The 18,855-nt window shown below is 37.4% G+C and overlaps 1 protein-coding gene across 1 annotated transcript; it reads left to right on the forward strand.

Moving 5' to 3' along the window:
* The first annotated feature begins 4,097 nt into the window (after positions 1–4,097).
* Positions 4,098–18,722, forward strand: LOC110968275 (Golgi reassembly-stacking protein 2-like). The gene is made up of 12 exons (XM_051958812.1): positions 4,098–4,310; positions 7,290–7,370; positions 7,459–7,662; positions 7,749–7,835; positions 7,914–8,044; positions 9,274–9,406; positions 9,512–9,823; positions 11,309–12,457; positions 14,510–15,359; positions 16,329–16,655; positions 16,752–16,865; positions 17,926–18,722. Exons 1-7 carry the CDS (start codon positions 4,248–4,250, stop codon positions 9,680–9,682), a joined length of 870 nt encoding a protein of 289 aa, XP_051814772.1. The 5' UTR covers positions 4,098–4,247; the 3' UTR covers positions 9,683–9,823; positions 11,309–12,457; positions 14,510–15,359; positions 16,329–16,655; positions 16,752–16,865; positions 17,926–18,722.
* Positions 18,723–18,855: the final 133 nt, after the last annotated feature.

An 18,855-nucleotide genomic window follows, 5' to 3' on the forward strand; every position in this document is an offset into this window, starting at 1 on the left:
AAAAGTAGTGTTTTTACTGTGTAAAAAAAGACATACATTTGCTTTAAACCAAGGCAACAAATTAGAATGTTATTTAAATTACAATGTTGCACATGAGATTGAATACTGTGTATTTATTGAGTATTGAATATTGTATCTGTGTAGAATCCTATAAAGTGGTGAACTGACCACCAGAACTACTAACAGCTAAAAGCTTCTCTGGATGATGAGCCCCAGCTGCTTAAAGCCATCTTCACCAACTTCAATCTGATCTTGGGACTTGAAGAAGTCATCCTGATGGACCACGCAGCAGTTGGGCAGGTTCTTGATCAGGCGGTTGGTGAGGGTGGTTTTCCCTCCATCGGTTATGCTGCCGATGCCGATGATGTATTTCATGTTCTCGGATTGGTCAAAGCTCGGAAAAAGGGTCAAAAACATTAACAAAAACCGGGTCGGGAGTGATCGGACGTGGAAGAAAGCTGAAAAAGAGAAGGTTGCAGCAGGAAACATCAACTACTGGAGTCCTCCACGGCACTTGAGTTTAGTGAGTAAGGTAAGAGCAGAAAGGGAGCTGCCACTCAGACGTGGTTCTTCCACCCAGAGAGGACCTCTTTCTGCTGTCGCTGCCCTAGTTGAGGTTTTAGGTGGAATATTCCTTTTAACCAGCCCCTCAGGTCTCTGAGAATTTTGGATGGAATACTCAGTTAAACCAACATTTTAGGGATTTTTGGTGGAATGTTCCTTTAAGGTGGATGTGTGAGGACCTTGTAGGTGGAATACTTCCTGAAACCAACCTTTTAGGTCAACATTCAAAGATTTAAGGTGGAATATTCCTTTAAACCAACCTAAATTTCATGTTTTGATCATTATCAAGTGAGAAACCTCAATCCAGACTCCTCATAATGATGTTTGAGATTCATGCTGCTATTTGTTTTGTCCAGACTAAATGACAGAAATCCAAAACTGTAATTTTATTTCAGGACTCTGTTATTAAATGTCAAAGCAATCCATGTGACGTGAAAACTCAACAGCTTTACAAACTCTAAAAATATACTCTCCACAAGGGTCCAAAATAAGCTGGACTTCTACATGAGAGCTTTAGTTATTCTTCATCTACTTCCTGAAAAGTTTTGTCAATAAAAAAGACAAAAACTATTATTTTCAGCTGAACTAAAGGCAGACTTTGTGATTTTTCTGCTCACAGGTTGTGTTGTAAACCTACTCTTTCAAATAAATACCCACCAAACCCCCTGGAAACCTGTTTTGTCCTGTTTTTGTGTTGCTCCTCGGCGACCCTACACAGCCGGTTGTAATGTTTTTTGAGCAACACACCATACTATGACGTTTTAACAGTGAAGGTTCTACTATGAAACCAGTTTCCCGAGTTTCTTGAGTTTCCACCAGGCCGGAGGCAGAAGAACTTGTCATGAAGAGGTGTTGAAGTTGGTGAGGAAGGAGTGACTTTTTACAGCGACTAGAAGAACAGGTCTTTAACCACCATCCCTAAAATCCATGGAGTCGCTCCAGAGAAATGAAGGGAGGTCAACTTTTATCAACCTCCATCCAGATGTTCAACTTGATGTCTTTACTTTGAGATTTTTAGCACCACAAACCTTTAGTATCACACTTTATTATCATTCATTAGGAATTTAATGGAATCCAGCACCAGATTTAGTTTTTGTTGAGAAATTTTATTCTTGTCATCGTGGGACTGCAGGATTTAAAATTGTTCCTTCTATTTGACCTCATGTTTATTAGTTTTAGTGGAGAAAGTTATTTTAATTGGTCATTAGTCTCTAATACACCAAATAATAAATTGGATTAGTCAAGAGGTTTAAATTTCTTACTTTTTCATATTTTAAATATTACAAAAAATAGAAAAATAAAGCATCTTGAGACAATTTCACCTGTAATTGGCATTATATTAATAAAACTGAATTTAAATTGCATGTACCTTGTAATGTTGGAGTAATTCAGCCATATATGTTGGAAAACACATTTTCTTTGTCCATTAATCTGTTGATTGTTTCTCCAGGAATTCATTTCTTGTTTTGGTTTATAAAATGTTAAACCCAAATAAATTCAGTTTATTGTCATAAAAACCCCAAAAATTTACATTCATGATGGAGGAATCAGACAGTTTTTCATTTTTTTTTATCTTAGTTTAGTCAGAAAGATAGTTGATAATGTGTGAATTGTTGTAATTGTGCATTCAGGTGCATTCAGATAACAAATTTGCATTGAGGAGCATCGGAAATCGGAGAATTGGTAATGTAAATTTCCAACGGAAATTTTGGGGGGGAACACGGGGTGGCCAATCATATCACAGGGGGGGCCACTGCCCCCCACCCCCCGTGCCCCCATGGAAGATCTGCCACTGGTCAGGATCACAAAAACACAATCTCCCACCCTGAATCAGAGCATTTTAAGCTGAAAGCATCATCCCACTCAGGAGACAGACTCAGGACCAGAAGCTGTATGGGATGCAGACTGACAGGATAACTCATGATTGATGAGGCGAATCACAATGCCGCGCAAGTTTACTTCAAATTATTTGATAAGAGCTGCTGCACTACAGAGATATTCAATTACATAAACATTCATCTGCGACTTGAGCTGATGATATCCGTTATCATCGCCGTTTGATCACAGAGACGGTTTCATTCTTTCACATCTCCTCGGCTGCTTCGGCACAATTATACGACCAAATGGAAAGCAGCTGGGATCTGAATTTTAAAAAAAAAAAGATAAAATATAGGTGCGCTTTTTACTGACGTTTCTCAGCCATGTTAATGCTGGAGATATTGACAGGAAATGATGTTCAAGTTAAGAACAAGTACAGAAAGGAGGCCGATGACTAAATCACTACATGAAAGCACTATTAACACAGTGCCCAATGCTCTGGAGCAAGGCATGGTATTTATGTATGAAGGAGTGGGAGGGAAATATTCAAATTATATGCTGAAGTAACAATACTATGAGGGAAGAAAACTCAGACATGAAAAGTCCTGCATGTATTCAGAATTTTGAAGGAAAAGAAGACACATGTGAGCTGCAAAATGCGCTACTACTATTGTGAGATAACTGTTAGAAATGCCACTAGTTAAAAATTGTACATGAATAGCCTAAATGTACTTAATTGACCTATTTGAGTTTTGAAATAGTCAGATCATGAAAACAACCATTTCCAAGGCACATGTCAACACTTGGGTCAATATATAATTGTGGGACTTTTTGTAACATAGTTGACAGGTATCATAGTTGACATTTTTGCTGTTATTAGGCCTAAAATCAACATGGCTGCCTATAACCAAACACCACATGGCATTTTTACAGAAAGATTTTTCTAAATACTATATATACAACTGAGTAAAATGTGAATTGAATGTCATTTTTAAAGATATTGTAGTAAACCTGTTGACATGCGATAAATCCTCACTTGACTCACACACTATTTTATATTAAATAACTCAGAAAGTCTTCGAGTCTTTTCTTCAGGAGGAAATGACATCATGTGATGCAGGTCATGCTGGTCAACAAAATCAATACATTTTTTTGAATGAGCTCATTTTATTATTGTTTAGCTCATTGGAAGGCGGTTGTTATGAACTTCGGACGATTATTTAGTTGACATTTTAGTGATATCCAGTCATTTTTTCTTAATAAATGATTGTTTCCATAATAAATAATGATGGAATTTGTAAAGAAGTGTTCATAATGAACATAAAATAGTAGTTATTTTTACTTTTAATAAAAAAATGTTGGCAAGATATGTCCCATGGACTTCAAAAGTCCCTCAATTATATATTGACCCATATGATTCTAAATAATATAAATAAGACTAATTCCAAGGCACACAGTTTGAATCATTCACTATGATGTTAATGTGAACATGGGTTAAAGAATAGTGTCATTTTATATTAATTTGCTGTGAAATAACTTTAAAAAGCTGCACTTGTGTTCTCAATGAGTAAAGATCCAAATAACTCCTCTGGCTAAAATCACTGCAAACACTGTGTGGAACCTTCTTGTGATAATCCAGGCTGGCTTGAGTTAAAAAAGTGACCTGTACATCTAGATTTATCAGTAAATCTGGATGAATATTTGGGGCACTTTTAAAGCACACACAGCTGCTGTCATCATCAAATAGCTGCACCAGGAAGAACCGAGAACCAGGAACCAGTGGAGCCGCGACATGCTTTGGCGCAGAGCCGCCCGCTAACCAGCTCACATCCCGCCTGGGGAGGGACCCGCACCTTCAGGGGGACATGGGGGGCTCTCAGAGCGTCCAAATACCGGGTGGAGGCACCGAAGGATACCACGTCCTCCGGGTAAGAGCCGCTCTCATGTCGCAGCGCAGTTTACTGTGATCGGCTGCTAGCTCCGCTGCTAACGTTAGCTTTCTGCTGAGGAAGCGAGCTCTGCTGCCTGAGAAATGCTCTTATTTACACAGTTATGCAGTATCATAGACTGTCTGAAAACGGTTCACTCACCGATATATGTCCATTCAAGAGCTCCATGTATGTGCTTGTTCGCTAGCTGACTATCAGCAGCTAGCAGCCAGTCATTGAAAGCTGCTGCTGCTACGCCCCACTGCTGGTTTTAGTTGTTATATTGTGTTGACACTAATCTATAGATAATTAGCATTCAAAGGTGCAGTGATTAACATAATCAGTCTTTTTACTTCTGTACAATGCTGCACCTGTACAATATTTTGCATTAAGAGCAGTATTGTCTGCTTTTTACTCTTTATTCTTACTCATTTTGCACTAATATGTGTATATATTCTCTTCTAGACGTGTAAATAGCTGTATATATTTTTTGACATTTTTTTCTATAGTCATTTTTATTACCATCTTGTCTGTTTTCCTAAAGTGACACCTTTACATTCCTTGCATATTGAGTACATACTTTACCATTAAAGTGGATTCTGTTGTTTAGTGGCTCCCAGGTTACATTTTACTACACGATGCCAGAATAACCGGCGTGGCTACTGTATATGACTGATGGGTGTGTCTTCACTCCCATAAGACATAAGATATGTTGTGATTTTCACTGCCTGGCCAAAAAAAAAAAAGTTGCACACCTGATCCACTCATTTACAATGTGAGCCCCATGAATCCTGGCATCATCATCTTGGGACATGCCCATGCTATCAGGGAAGATAAACTTCATTGATGTAAAGACTTGGCCATTCAGTATATTCAGGTAGTCAGCTGACCTCATTCTTTGGAACATAACGTAGCTGAACCTGACCAACCCCAGATCATAACCCTAACCTCCACAGGCTGGTAGGCACTAGACATGATGAATGCATCACTTCATCCACCTCTTGTCTTACCCTGATGCCCCCATCACTTTGGAACAGGTTAATTCTGGACTCATCAGACCACATTTGTTCCTTGTAAATGATTGTTCACTACTATCCTTCAGGTTTTGATAATGTGTTCTTAACCTGATTTTAGTAGTTTCAGACATCTGCTTAGTGTTTTTTCTTTGCTTGATATAGGCCAATAATTTGATTTCACTGAATACGTAGGCCTGAAATTCTAGTTGTTGACCCATTTTTCCAGAACTGTTACACATATTTAATGACTCATCTTGACAACGTTAAATCTCTTTTATGCTTTAGACCAGTTTCCCTCCCAACCTGTTTTACTTGTTACCTTTTAATACAAAGCCATGCTTACCTGTAACCCCTCGTCACAGGTCGAGAGATGTTTTAGCAGTAGTATGGAGTGGTTTTATACAGTACACGTGAACCTCTATACACGTATGTGCAGACAAAGTATAACAACAATAATGGCATAAAATAGCACAGATTAGAGGAGATTTAATTTCCTACGACTTTGAATGTAGCATGCGCACATACAACCTCTCCCTCACCTCCCTCTAACCTCCCCCCTCTTAACATTTACGAAGAAACGCCCCCCTCCAGAAACATTGCGTAGCACTCGTGAAGTTGTCTTTTACGGCTGGGTCCCCCTGGATCTTTATCTGCCATTATGTAAAAAAAAAGATGAGCAAAACAAGTGGCCAGCTAACTACGAAGCTATACCAAAGCATCACATACAGAAAACACGTAAGTCCAAGGCGTACGTAATCTACGTAACTAGGCCTGAGCCGGAAGATTTTTGATTGACAAGAAAGGGAGCAAACCAAACGCCTCGGTCCGAGCGCATTGATTGGCTGATGTTTTTCAGGTCCTGCCATGTCCACAGTTATTTTTTAATTTATTTTTTATTCTTTTAAAGACCATACATGCAAGTCCACTAAAGGTCAGTATATTCATTTTATGTGAATCAGACAAATTAAACAAAAAAAAACATCCTCCATAATGCCTTTAAACTGAGGGGAAGATCATCAGTTGTAATTATTCATTTTCAGTGCCACTTCTTGAACTCTATTATATTGTTTGCAGCTGTGTATTATTTTTCATAGATTTTACAAATGAGAATTTTTAAATCCAAACTCGACTCATGATTACAGAATGGCATATTTTGTTGCACAAAATCACTTTTATGTCCCACCATAAAAGATAAAAAAATAAACAGAAAGGGTGCCTTAGAACACAATTTCTTAATATCTGCTTTCTCTTTGATTACTTGCTGGAGCTGTGGGACTATTTCAGATCGTTTCATCCATTTTTTTAGGCCAGAAGAGGTAAAATCGCGTAGTGTTTATAAAGCATTAGAGATAAGTCTTGTATAGCTTCAGAGGAGCCTGATGTCCACGTTGGGAACCACTAATCTTGAGCAAGGTAGGGAAAAATAGTATCTGGTCTTAGTTTTTCAAATGAGGCATGTGGGTGTTTTCTGTGCTGTACAGTAATAATCTGTAATCTTCTGTATGAGCCCTTGAAAAAATAAAATGAAAAAAAGCAACATGATCGGGTTCCACATTTGTGATGCTTAAAATTCATTCATCTGTAGAGGTATAAATCCCCAGCCTACTAATCCAGGATCTTTTAACCTGAAAATGGCATTATACTGATTAAAACCTGAAGGTGTAATTGAAAGAAACACAGATAAACAACATTTTGGCAGTTCTGTCATTTATTTTCCCTCCTATGACTGATACGTTCCCATCTATCTACGCTCTGCTTAATATTCTGAATATCTATTTTGTCCTAATGGATTTAGATTTAGAGACACCTACAGTACATAAAATATGCAGAATTTAATTGAATTCTGTGTGGAGCCATTTCAAAGGTGGCAGATTCTTTCATTCCCTCTAACAGCTTAATACCTGCTTTAGATTTCCGCTATTATTTCATTGACTTGAACTCTTATTATTCCTTCATTTTGCAGGTGCAGGAGAATTCCCCCGGTCATCGTGCAGGACTGGAGCCTTTCTTTGATTTTATCATCTCAATATGTGACACCAGAATGGTAAGTTGAGGTAATAAAACATCCTGCTTCAGGTTTCATGCAGCCACAACTATGACGACAATGATTCTCTTGTATTGATTTGTTATAGAACAGGGACAACGACACCCTGAAGGAGCTGCTGAAGATTAACGTGGAGAGGCCCATCAAGATGCTGTTGTACAGCAGCAAGACGTTGGCTGTGAGAGAGACGACCGTCACTCCCAGCACCATGTGGGGCGGCCAGGGGCTGCTGGGAGTCAGCATTCGCTTCTGCAGCTTTGAAGGAGTCAATGAAAATGTTTGGCACGTCTTGGTGAGCGAGCAAGTCTGACTGAAGCTTCATTTTTGAGTTCTTCCTCTGGCCTAATGTGTTTGTACATGTTGCTTTCATGAGTCCAGGAAGTCGAGGCAAACTCTCCTGCAGCCCTGGCTGGGTTGAGGCCTCACGCTGACTACATTATAGGAGCAGACAGCGTCATGAATGAGGTAGTTGCTTCACAGATTGGTAGTATCGTTGAAGCAGAACTAGCATGAGGTTGAACTGTGACTGTGTTTTTTCAACAGAGCGAAGATCTGTTTTCCATCATTGAGACCCATGAAGGGAAGGAGCTGAAGCTGTACGTTTATAACACGGACACAGACAACTGCCGTGAGGTGGTCATCACTCCCAACTCTGACTGGGGTGGAGAGGGCAGGTATGACACCTATCAGGAAAACAGTTTCCCCAACTTGGCCTCTGTTGCCGATTAAAAACTCTGAATTCTGATATGATGTTGTTTAAAAATACACTGTAGAGTCCATGAGACATACAGTGGCAGAAAACCTGATGTTCCAGTTGCAAATCTAACTCCTAACCTTCAAGTAAAAAAAAACAAAACAAACTTAAATGAATTAGAAATACCGTAATGGTAGCAAGGGCTGTATAGTGTTGTGGTGGTTAGCACTGTTGCCTTGCAGCTAGAAGATCCCGAGTTTATATGTTCTCCCTGTGCATGTGTGGGTTTTCTCTGGGTACTTCAGTTCCTCCCACAGTCCAAAAGCATGCTGAGGTTAATTGGTTACTCTAAATTGTCTGTAGGTGTGAATGCAAGAGTGATTATTTGTCTGTTTATGTTGCTCTGTGATAGACTGGTGACCTGTTCGAATTTTCCCCTGCCTTCGCCCTTGGGTCAGTATACAGCGCCCTCCATAATTATTGGCACCCCTGGTTAAGATGTGTTCTTTAGCTTCTAATAAATTCAGTATTTTTCTAAATAATACAGGACCACAATGGGAAAAAAGAGGAAAATCCAACCTTTAATTCTTCATGGGGTGGCATGGTTCAGTGGGTAGAGTGGCCGTCTTGCAATCGGAGGGTTGCCGGTTCAATCCTCGGCCCGTCGTGCTCATGTCGAGGTGTCCCTGAGCAAGACACCGAACCCCTAATTGCTCCTGATGGGTCGTGATTAGCGCCTTGCATGGCAGCTTCTGCCATCAGTGTGTGAATGTGTGTGTGAATGTGATGTATCTTGTAAAGCGCTTTGGGTACCTTGCAGGTACAGTAAAGTGCTATATAAATACAGACCATTTAATTCAAGTGCATTTATTCAGTGGGGGGAAAAAAACACACATTAAGAAATAATTATTTTACATCAAATCATGTGTGCCACAATTATTAGCACCCCTGATGTTAATACTTTGTACAACCTCCTTTTGCCAACAAAACAGCACCTAATCTTCCCCTAAAATACATTTTTCTACAATTTTCAGTGTGATTCTGAATTTCCATTTCTGGTTCTTGTGTTTAAATCACTGACTGTGCAGTTTTTTTTATCATCTGGATCCACCAGAGTGGAAAAGCTGACATCACACATTTTCTTTAAGACTATTGTAAAATGTTTGGATGTTGTCCCTTCACAGTTTTGCTGTTTTTCTGTCTCTGCAGTCTGGGATGTGGGATTGGTTACGGCTACCTGCACAGGATACCTACACTGCCATTTGCAGAGGGCAAGAACATTAGCTTCCCTGCACAGACTCCTAATGAACCGGGTTCTCCACCCAAAGATGGCTTCACAGAGGTAACTCAGCATCTCCAAAAATGATTGCGTCTCGATTTTTTTTTTTTCCCCCCTCCTTAAGTCATCTGGTTGTATTTACTGATAAAATGTGAATTTGGTCAGCAGGTCCATCTCTCTGCTGTCGTTCCGACCGTTCCAGTTGTTGTGTCGTCTTCTGCTTCAACTGGTTTAAAGCAGTCTCTTTCCAGTTTGTCCATCTGCTCGAACCCAACTGCTGTCCTGAGCTATGTGTCGACAGGTACTCTGTTTACTGAAGTTAAGTTGAAGATCAAGTGAAACCTGCAGAATATGTCAAAAACGTCATAGTCTAGTATGTCGTCCAAAATGTAGGAAAAAAATGTCATAGTTTAGTATGTCATCCAAAACGTGCAAAAAAAGGTCATAGTCTAGTATGTCATCCAAAACGTGGAAAAAAACGTCATAGTTTAGTATGTCGTCCAAAATGTGGAAAAAACATCATAGTTTAGTATGTCGTCCAAAATCGGGGAAAAAAAGTCAGTTTAGTATGTCATCCAAAATGTGGAAAAAAAAAAAGTCATAGTTTAGTATGTCATCCAAAACATGGAAATAAAACGTCATAGTTTAGTATGTCGTCCAAAACGTGGAAAAAATGTCATAGTTTAGTATGTCGTCCAAAACGTGGAAAAAATGTCATAGTTTAGTATGTCATCCAAAACGTGGAAAAAACGTCATAGTTTAGTATGTCGTCCAAAACGTGGAAAAAAGTCATAGTTTAGTATGTCGTCCAAAACGTGGAAAAAACGTCATAGTTTAGTATGTCGTCGAAAACGTGGAAAAAACGTCATAGTTTAGTATGTCGTCCAAAACGTGGAAGAAAAGGTCATAGTCTAGTATGTCATCCAAAACGTGGGAAAAAAACGTCATAGTTTAGTATGTCGTCCAAAATGTGGAAAAAAAAAAAGTCATAGTTTAGTATGTCATCCAAAACATGGAAATAAAACATCATAGTTTAGTATGTCGTCCAAAACGTGGAAAAAATGTCATAGTTTAGTATGTCGTCCAAAATGTGGAAAAAAAAAAAGTCATAGTTTAGTATGTCATCCAAAACATGGAAATAAAACATCATAGTTTAGTATGTCGTCCAAAACGTGGAAAAAATGTCATAGTTTAGTATGTCGTCCAAAACGTGGAAAAAAAGTCATACTTTAGTATGTCGTCCAAAACGTGGAAAAAACGTCATAGTTTAGTATGTCGTCCAAAACGTGGAAAAAAAGTCATAGTTTAGTATGTCGTCCAAAACGTGGAAAAAACGTCATAGTTTAGTATGTCGTCCAAAACGTGGAAAAAACGTCATAGTTTAGTATGTCGTCCAAAACGTGGAAAAAACGTCATAGTTTAGTATGTCGTCCAAAACGTGGAAGAAAAGGTCATAGTCTAGTATGTCATCCAAAACGTGGGAAAAAAACGTCATAGTTTAGTATGTCGTCCAAAATGTGGAAAAAAAAAAAAGTCATAGTTTAGTATGTCATCCAAAACATGGAAATAAAACATCATAGTTTAGTATGTCGTCCAAAACGTGGAAAAAATGTCATAGTTTAGTATGTCGTCCAAAACGTGGGAAAAAAGTCATACTTTAGTATGTCGTCCAAAACGTGGAAAAAACGTCATAGTTTAGTATGTCGTCCAAAACGTGGAAAAAACGTCATAGTTTAGTATGTCATCCAAAACGTGGAAAAAAAAAAAAGTCATAGTTTAGTATGTCATCCAAAATGTGGAAAAAAAAAAAGTCATAGTTTAGTATGTCGTCCAAAACGTGGAAATAAAACGTCATAGTTTAGTATGTCGTCCAAAACGTGGAAAAAATGTCATAGTTTAGTATGTCGTCCAAAACGTGGAAAAAATGTCATAGTTTAGTATGTCGTCCAAAACGTGGAAGAAAAGGTCATAGTCTAGTATGTCGTCCAAAATGTGGAAAAAACGTCATAGTTTAGTATGTCGTCCAAAATGTGGAAAAAACATCATAGTTTAGTATGTCGTCCAAAATCGGGGAAAAAAAAGTCAGTTTAGTATGTCGTCCAAAATGTGGAAAAAAAAAGTCATAGTTTAGCATGTCATCCAAAATGTGGAAAAAAAAAGTCATAGTTTAGTATGTCGTCCAAAACGTGGAAAAAACGTCATAGTTTAGTATGTCATCCAAAATGTGGAAAAAACGTCATAGTTTAGTATGTCATCCAAAACATGGAAATAAAACGTCATAGTTTAGTATGTCGTCCAAAACGTGGAAAAAAAGTCACAGTTTAGTATGTCGTCCAAAACGTGGAAAAAAAGTCATAGTTTAGTATGTCGTCCAAAATGTGGAAAAAACGTCATAGTTTAGTATGTCGTCCAAAACATGGAAATAAAACGTCATAGTTTAGTATGTCGTCCAAAACGTGGAAAAAAAGTCACAGTTTAGTATGTCGTCCAAAACGTGGAAAAAAAGTCATAGTTTAGTATGTCGTCCAAAACGTGGAAAAAAAGTCATAGTTTAGTATGTCGTCCAAAACGTGGAAAAAACGTCATAGTTTAGTATGTCGTCCAAAACGTGGAAAAAACGTCATAGTTTAGTATGTCGTCCAAAACGTGGAAAAAACGTCATAGTTTAGTATGTCGTCCAAAATCGGGAAAAAAAATTCAGTTTAGTATGTCATCCAAAATGTGGAAAAAACGTCATAGTTTAGTATGTCGTCCAAAATCGGGAAAAAAAAGTCAGTATAGTATGTCATCCAAAATGTGGGAAAAAAAGTCATAGTTTAGTATGTCGTCCAAAACGTGGAAAAAAAGTCATAGTTTAGTATGTCGTCCAAAACATGGAAATAAAACGTCATAGTTTAGTATGTCGTCCAAAACGTGGAAAAAACGTCATAGTTTAGTATGTCGTCCAAAACGTGGAAAAAAAGTCACAGTTTAGTATGTCGTCCAAAACGTGGAAAAAAAGTCATAGTTTAGTATGTCGTCCAAAACGTGGAAAAAACGTCATAGTTTAGTATGTCGTCCAAAATCGGGAAAAAAAAGTCAGTTTAGTATGTCATCCAAAATGTGGAAAAAAAAGTCATAGTTTAGTATGTCGTCCAAAACGTGGAAAAAAAGTCATAGTTTAGTATGTCGTCCAAATCGGGGGAAAAAAAGTCAGTTTAGTATGTCATCCAAAATGTGGAAAAAAAGTCAGTTTAGTATGTCATCCAAAATGTGGGAAAAAAAGTCAGTTTAGTATGTCATCCAAAATGTGGAAAAAAAAAAGTCATAGTTTAGTATGTCGTCCAAAATGTGGAAAAAACGTCATAGTTTAGTATGTCATCCAAAACATGGAAAAAAAGTCATAGTTTAGTATGTCGTCCAAAATGTGGAAAAAAAAAAAAGTCATAGTTTAGTATGTCATCCAAAACATGGAAATAAAACATCATAGTTTAGTATGTCGTCCAAAACGTGGAAAAAATGTCATAGTTTAGTATGTCGTCCAAAATGTGGAAAAAAAAAAGTCATAGTTTAGTATGTCATCCAAAACATGGAAATAAAACATCATAGTTTAGTATGTCGTCCAAAACGTGGAAAAAATGTCATAGTTTAGTATGTCGTCCAAAACGTGGAAAAAAAGTCATACTTTAGTATGTCGTCCAAAACGTGGAAAAAACGTCATAGTTTAGTATGTCGTCCAAAACGTGGAAAAAAAGTCATAGTTTAGTATGTCGTCCAAAACGTGGAAAAAACGTCATAGTTTAGTATGTCGTCCAAAACGTGGAAAAAACGTCATAGTTTAGTATGTCGTCCAAAACGTGGAAGAAAAGGTCATAGTCTAGTATGTCATCCAAAACGTGGGAAAAAAACGTCATAGTTTAGTATGTCGTCCAAAATGTGGAAAAAAAAAAAGTCATAGTTTAGTATGTCATCCAAAACATGGAAATAAAACATCATAGTTTAGTATGTCGTCCAAAACGTGGAAAAAAAGTCATAGTTTAGTATGTCGTCCAAAACGTGGAAAAAAGTCATACTTTAGTATGTCGTCCAAAACGTGGAAAAAACGTCATAGTTTAGTATGTCATCCAAAACGTGGAAAAAACGTCATAGTTTAGTATGTCATCCAAAACGTGGAAAAAAAAAAAGTCATAGTTTAGTATGTCATCCAAAATGTGGAAAAAAAAAAGTCATAGTTTAGTATGTCGTCCAAAACGTGGAAATAAAACGTCATAGTTTAGTATGTCGTCCAAAACGTGGAAAAAATGTCATAGTTTAGTATGTCGTCCAAAACGTGGAAAAATGTCATAGTTTAGTATGTCGTCCAAAACGTGGAAGAAAAGGTCATAGTCTAGTATGTCATCCAAAACGTGGAAAAAACGTCATAGTTTAGTATGTCGTCCAAAATGTGGAAAAAACGTCATAGTTTAGTATGTCGTCCAAAATGTGGAAAAAACGTCATAGTTTAGTATGTCGTCCAAAATGTGGAAAAAACATCATAGTTTAGTATGTCGTCCAAAATCGGGGAAAAAAAAGTCAGTTTAGTATGTCGTCCAAAATGTGGAAAAAAAAAGTCATAGTTTAGCATGTCATCCAAAATGTGGAAAAAAAAAAGTCATAGTTTAGTATGTCGTCCAAAACGTGGAAAAAACGTCATAGTTTAGTATGTCATCCAAAATGTGGAAAAAACGTCATAGTTTAGTATGTCATCCAAAACATGGAAATAAAACGTCATAGTTTAGTATGTCGTCCAAAACGTGGAAAAAAAGTCACAGTTTAGTATGTCGTCCAAAACGTGGAAAAAAAGTCATAGTTTAGTATGTCGTCCAAAACGTGGAAAAAACGTCATAGTTTAGTATGTCGTCCAAAACGTGGAAAAAACGTCATAGTTTAGTATGTCGTCCAAAACGTGGAAAAAACGTCATAGTTTAGTATGTCGTCCAAAATCGGGAAAAAAAAGTCAGTTTAGTATGTCATCCAAAATGTGGAAAAAAAAAGTCATAGTTTAGTATGTCGTCCAAAATGTGGAAAAAACGTCATAGTTTAGTATGTCGTCCAAAATCGGGAAAAAAAAGTCAGTATAGTATGTCATCCAAAATGTGGGAAAAAAAAGTCATAGTTTAGTATGTCGTCCAAAACGTGGAAAAAAAGTCATAGTTTAGTATGTCGTCCAAAATCGGGGAAAAAAAAGTCAGTTTAGTATGTCATCCAAAATGTGGAAAAAAAAAAAGTCATAGTTTAGTATGTCGTCCAAAATGTGGAAAAAACGTCATAGTTTAGTATGTCATCCAAAACATGGAAATAAAACGTCATAGTTTAGTATGTCGTCCAAAACGTGGAAAAAACGTCATAGTTTAGTATGTCGTCCAAAACGTGGAAAAAACGTCATAGTTTAGTATGTCGTCCAAAATCGGGAAAAAAAAGTCAGTTTAGTATGTCATCCAAAATGTGGAAAAAAAAAAGTCATAGTTTAGTATGTCGTCCAAAACGTGGAAAAAACGTCATAGTTTAGTATGTCGTCCAAAATCGGGGGAAAAAAAGTCAGTTTAGTATGTCATCCAAAATGTGGAAAAAAAAGTCAGTTTAGTATGTCATCCAAAATGTGGAAAAAAAAAGTCATAGTTTAGTATGTCGTCCAAAATGTGGAAAAAACGTCATAGTTTAGTATGTCATCCAAAACATGGAAATAAAACGTCATAGTTTAGTATGTCGTCCAAAACGTGGAAAAAAACGTCATAGTTTAGTATGTCGTCCAAAACGTGGAAAAAAAGTCACAGTTTAGTATGTCGTCCAAAACGTGGAAAAAAAGTCATAGTTTAGTATGTCGTCCAAAACGTGGAAATAAATTGTAGTAGTTTAGTATGTCGTCCAAAACGTGGAAAAAACGTCATAGTTTAGTATGTCGTCCAAAACGTGGAAAAACGTCATAGTTTAGTATGTCGTCCAAAACGTGGAAATAAATTGTAGTAGTTTAGTATGTCGTCCAAAACGTGGAAAAAACGTCATAGTTTAGTATGTCGTCCAAAACATGGAAATAAAACGTCATAGTTTAGTATGTCATCCAAAACGTGGAAAAAAACGTCATAGTTTAGTATGTCGTCCAAAATGTGGAAAAAACGTCATAGTTTAGTATGTCGTCCAAAACGTGGAAAAAACGTCATAGTTTAGTATGTCGTCCAAAACGTGGAAATAAATTGTAGTAGTTTAGTATGTCGTCCAAAACGTGGAAATAAAACGTCATAGTTTAGTATGTCATCCAAAACGTGGAAAAAAACGTCATAGTTTAGTATGTCGTCCAAAACGTGGAAAAAACGTCATAGTTTAGTATGTCGTCCAAAACGTGGAAAAAACGTCATAGTTTAGTATGTCGTCCAAAACGTGGAAAAAAACGTCATAGTTTAGTATGTCGTCCAAAACGTGGAAAAAAAGTCACAGTTTAGTATGTCGTCCAAAACGTGGAAAAAAAGTCACAGTTTAGTATGTCGTCCAAAACGTGGAAAAAAAGTCATAGTTTAGTATGTCGTCCAAAACGTGGAAATAAATTGTAGTAGTTTAGTATGTCGTCCAAAACGTGGAAAAAACGTCATAGTTTAGTATGTCGTCCAAAACGTGGAAAAAACGTCATAGTTTAGTATGTCGTCCAAAACGTGGAAATAAATTGTAGTAGTTTAGTATGTCGTCCAAAACGTGGAAAAAACGTCATAGTTTAGTATGTCGTCCAAAACATGGAAATAAAACGTCATAGTTTAGTATGTCATCCAAAACGTGGAAAAAAACGTCATAGTTTAGTATGTCGTCCAAAATGTGGAAAAAACGTCATAGTTTAGTATGTCGTCCAAAACGTGGAAAAAACGTCATAGTTTAGTATGTCGTCCAAAACGTGGAAATAAATTGTAGTAGTTTAGTATGTCGTCCAAAACGTGGAAAAAACGTCATAGTTTAGTATGTCGTCCAAAACGTGGAAAAAAAGGTCATAGTCTAGTATGTCATCCAAAACGTGGAAAAAAACGTCATAGTTTAGTATGTCGTCCAAAACGTGGAAATAAAATGTCATATTTAGTATGTCGTCCAAAATGTGGAAATAAAACGTCAGTTTAGTATGTCGTCCAAAACGTGGAAAAAACGTCATAGTTTAGTATGTCGTCCAAAACGTGGAAAAAACGTTACCAGCCTTGAGAAACCTAAACATCTGTTCATCATTCTGTTGTTTCAGGAGCTTCTACTGTCCCGTTGCCCAACCAGGTGACCCCGTCACAAAGTGTTCCGCTGTCTGTCAATCCTACTCCAACAATCCCAGGTTGGCAAACTGATTTTGTAGCTCAACGTGTGTTGCCAAACTTTCATGCTGTTAAGTCTGCTACACCTCACAGTGGCTTATTTCTTTTTTGCACAGGCCGAATGCCCATGCCTGGAGGTCTTCCACCTTTTCCTAATTTACCAAACCAAAACATGGCTTTACCAGATATGGGTCATGTAATACCACCTGGAGTCGGACGACAACATGCAGGTACTATTGTTATTCTCTGGACTCTGTGTAGGTTAAGGTGTCAGCGAGAGGTTTTGTAATTACAAATCTTGATTTTAAAAAAAACCTGAAAAAAACAAGGAAGAACTGATTGTTCTGTAGAGTATTTTTCTGTCGCCTAAGTCTCGACTAATTATTCCTTTGTGCCACAGAGCTCCATTTTTGTTTTAAACAATCAGCGAGGCACATTGTTGCACTAGTTGATACGCTGCACCATAAAGATGTCTGAGACAACTGAATATAGACCAATAAAATGCAGTTTATTCTCAATTGGCTATCAATTACCCATTATTACTGTTAAAATGCAATGCTTTTAGAGAGTCTTGACAGTCTGGGTAAGTTAAAAAGTACCGAAGGGGACTAACGCATTGTAGGTTTTGGGATTTGTTGACAATAATTAAAAATATATGTATTTTTGGCAGCCTTATCCTTTATATGTTTGTAGAAACAAAGATACAGTGTAATCATCCCTACACAGGCCTCCACATATATCAAAGGAATTCTTCAAATTTAGTTTTTTTTTTTTTTTTTAGTAGTTGGGCTCCTTTTCCTACATCTGGGACACAAGCTAGCAATACGCAAAGGGTGGATTAGTCAGAGTGATCAAGGCTCATTGTGTTATTACTTGTTAATGAGGTAATGATGCCACAGAGAAAGCAAATGATACCTTATGTATATTCATCATCGCTCAGCAACAAACCTATCCTCACTGTGTTGGTATGTGCCATGTGGTTTGGAGCATCTAGCATGCCCACTGGCTGAGAGAAGTGTCCCTGTTTTTTTTTTTTTGGGGTTAAACTTCAGTGGAAGGACGATAAGTTTAGATTATTTTTAGAATATAATTTTACACAGAAATGGGACTGTAATCTTAGTCTCCAATCACTTACACTGAAAGTAGATTAGGAAGAGAGCTCAAATCGCAACATGATGTCTAAAATCAAAAAGTGTCATGAAATGTTGACAATTCTGTGTTTTATGTTGTGTAATATGTCTAAATCTTTAAATGTAGCTGTAGGTAACATTTTTTTGTTGTACTCTGCAGGTTTTCCTCCTCTCAACTTGCCAGGTGTAGTCCCCGGTGTAACTCTGCCTCCATCTGACTTGGTTTTTCCCCACATCACTGCTAACACTGCAGCAACACAGGATACCACATCTCCATCTTCCACTATTCAAATGAACAGTTCACTGATCAAAACCCCCAACCTGCCATCAGCCAACACCTCTGGATCGATAAATATCATCATGTCTGGGGACTCATCTTAGCACAGAACACCATTTTAGGATGTCAAGCTTGCTCTGAAGCCCTTACTCTGTATCAAATACCAAGTCCATTCACTGCACCACTCAGCTGAAAAATTGCTCTTACACACACCGTTAAGATTGTTGTACGAGCTCAAGGGAGGTACTGAACTACACTGCTGCTCTGTCCTAACTGCAGCACAGAGATCCAGGTTGTGCCAAGAATGATCTGTGAAAAGAAAACTGAATCTTAAGAGCAGTTTGTTTAGTCGGTAGAAGAATAATTAAGATTCAATCGAAAAGCTTTCAGCAGAGTTAAAACGCTGTTGCAGAACAACTTTAAAATAGTACAAATAAAGTATAATAGGTATGATAATTTTGCTCATAACAAGTTGTAAAAATGGGTTACTTTAAGTGTGCATCTTTAGGGATTAAACTGAAAAGAAGATGGTGCTGTTACACGAATGGGGATTTTCTTTTAGAAAATAAGGTTTGCTTGCTGCAGCATTGTAGCCATTACTAAACGGTTTTGATTTTGTACAGAAAATGATTTGTAAAGTGAGATATCGTTATCTTGAATAAACTGTTGTATTTTCTCTATGTCAGCCTCTGGTCTTTCCTCTTGATGTGGTTGATTCTGTGAGTATTCTTAGCAACACTGTAGTACCAGTGATACCCAGAGGGTGTCAGTATAATCTCAGGAAAAAGAAGCTGGCAGATTGCACCCTAAAAT

The sequence above is a fragment of the Acanthochromis polyacanthus genome, chromosome 14, assembly GCF_021347895.1.
Source record: "Acanthochromis polyacanthus isolate Apoly-LR-REF ecotype Palm Island chromosome 14, KAUST_Apoly_ChrSc, whole genome shotgun sequence".
In the NCBI taxonomy this organism is placed as follows: Eukaryota; Metazoa; Chordata; class Actinopteri; family Pomacentridae; genus Acanthochromis; species Acanthochromis polyacanthus.

Bases quoted from the DNA above. Each gene is read 5' to 3' on its own strand.
- LOC110968275 (XM_051958812.1), top strand. From the start codon at position 4,248: ATGGGGGGCTCTCAGAGCGTCCAAATACCGGGTGGAGGCACCGAAGGA. The intron at 4,311-7,289 runs GTAAGAGCCGCT...TTCATTTTGCAG, and splicing joins AAGGATACCACGTCCTCCGG to GTGCAGGAGAATTCCCCCGG. The intron at 7,663-7,748 runs GTGAGCGAGCAA...TCATGAGTCCAG, and splicing joins AAAATGTTTGGCACGTCTTG to GAAGTCGAGGCAAACTCTCC.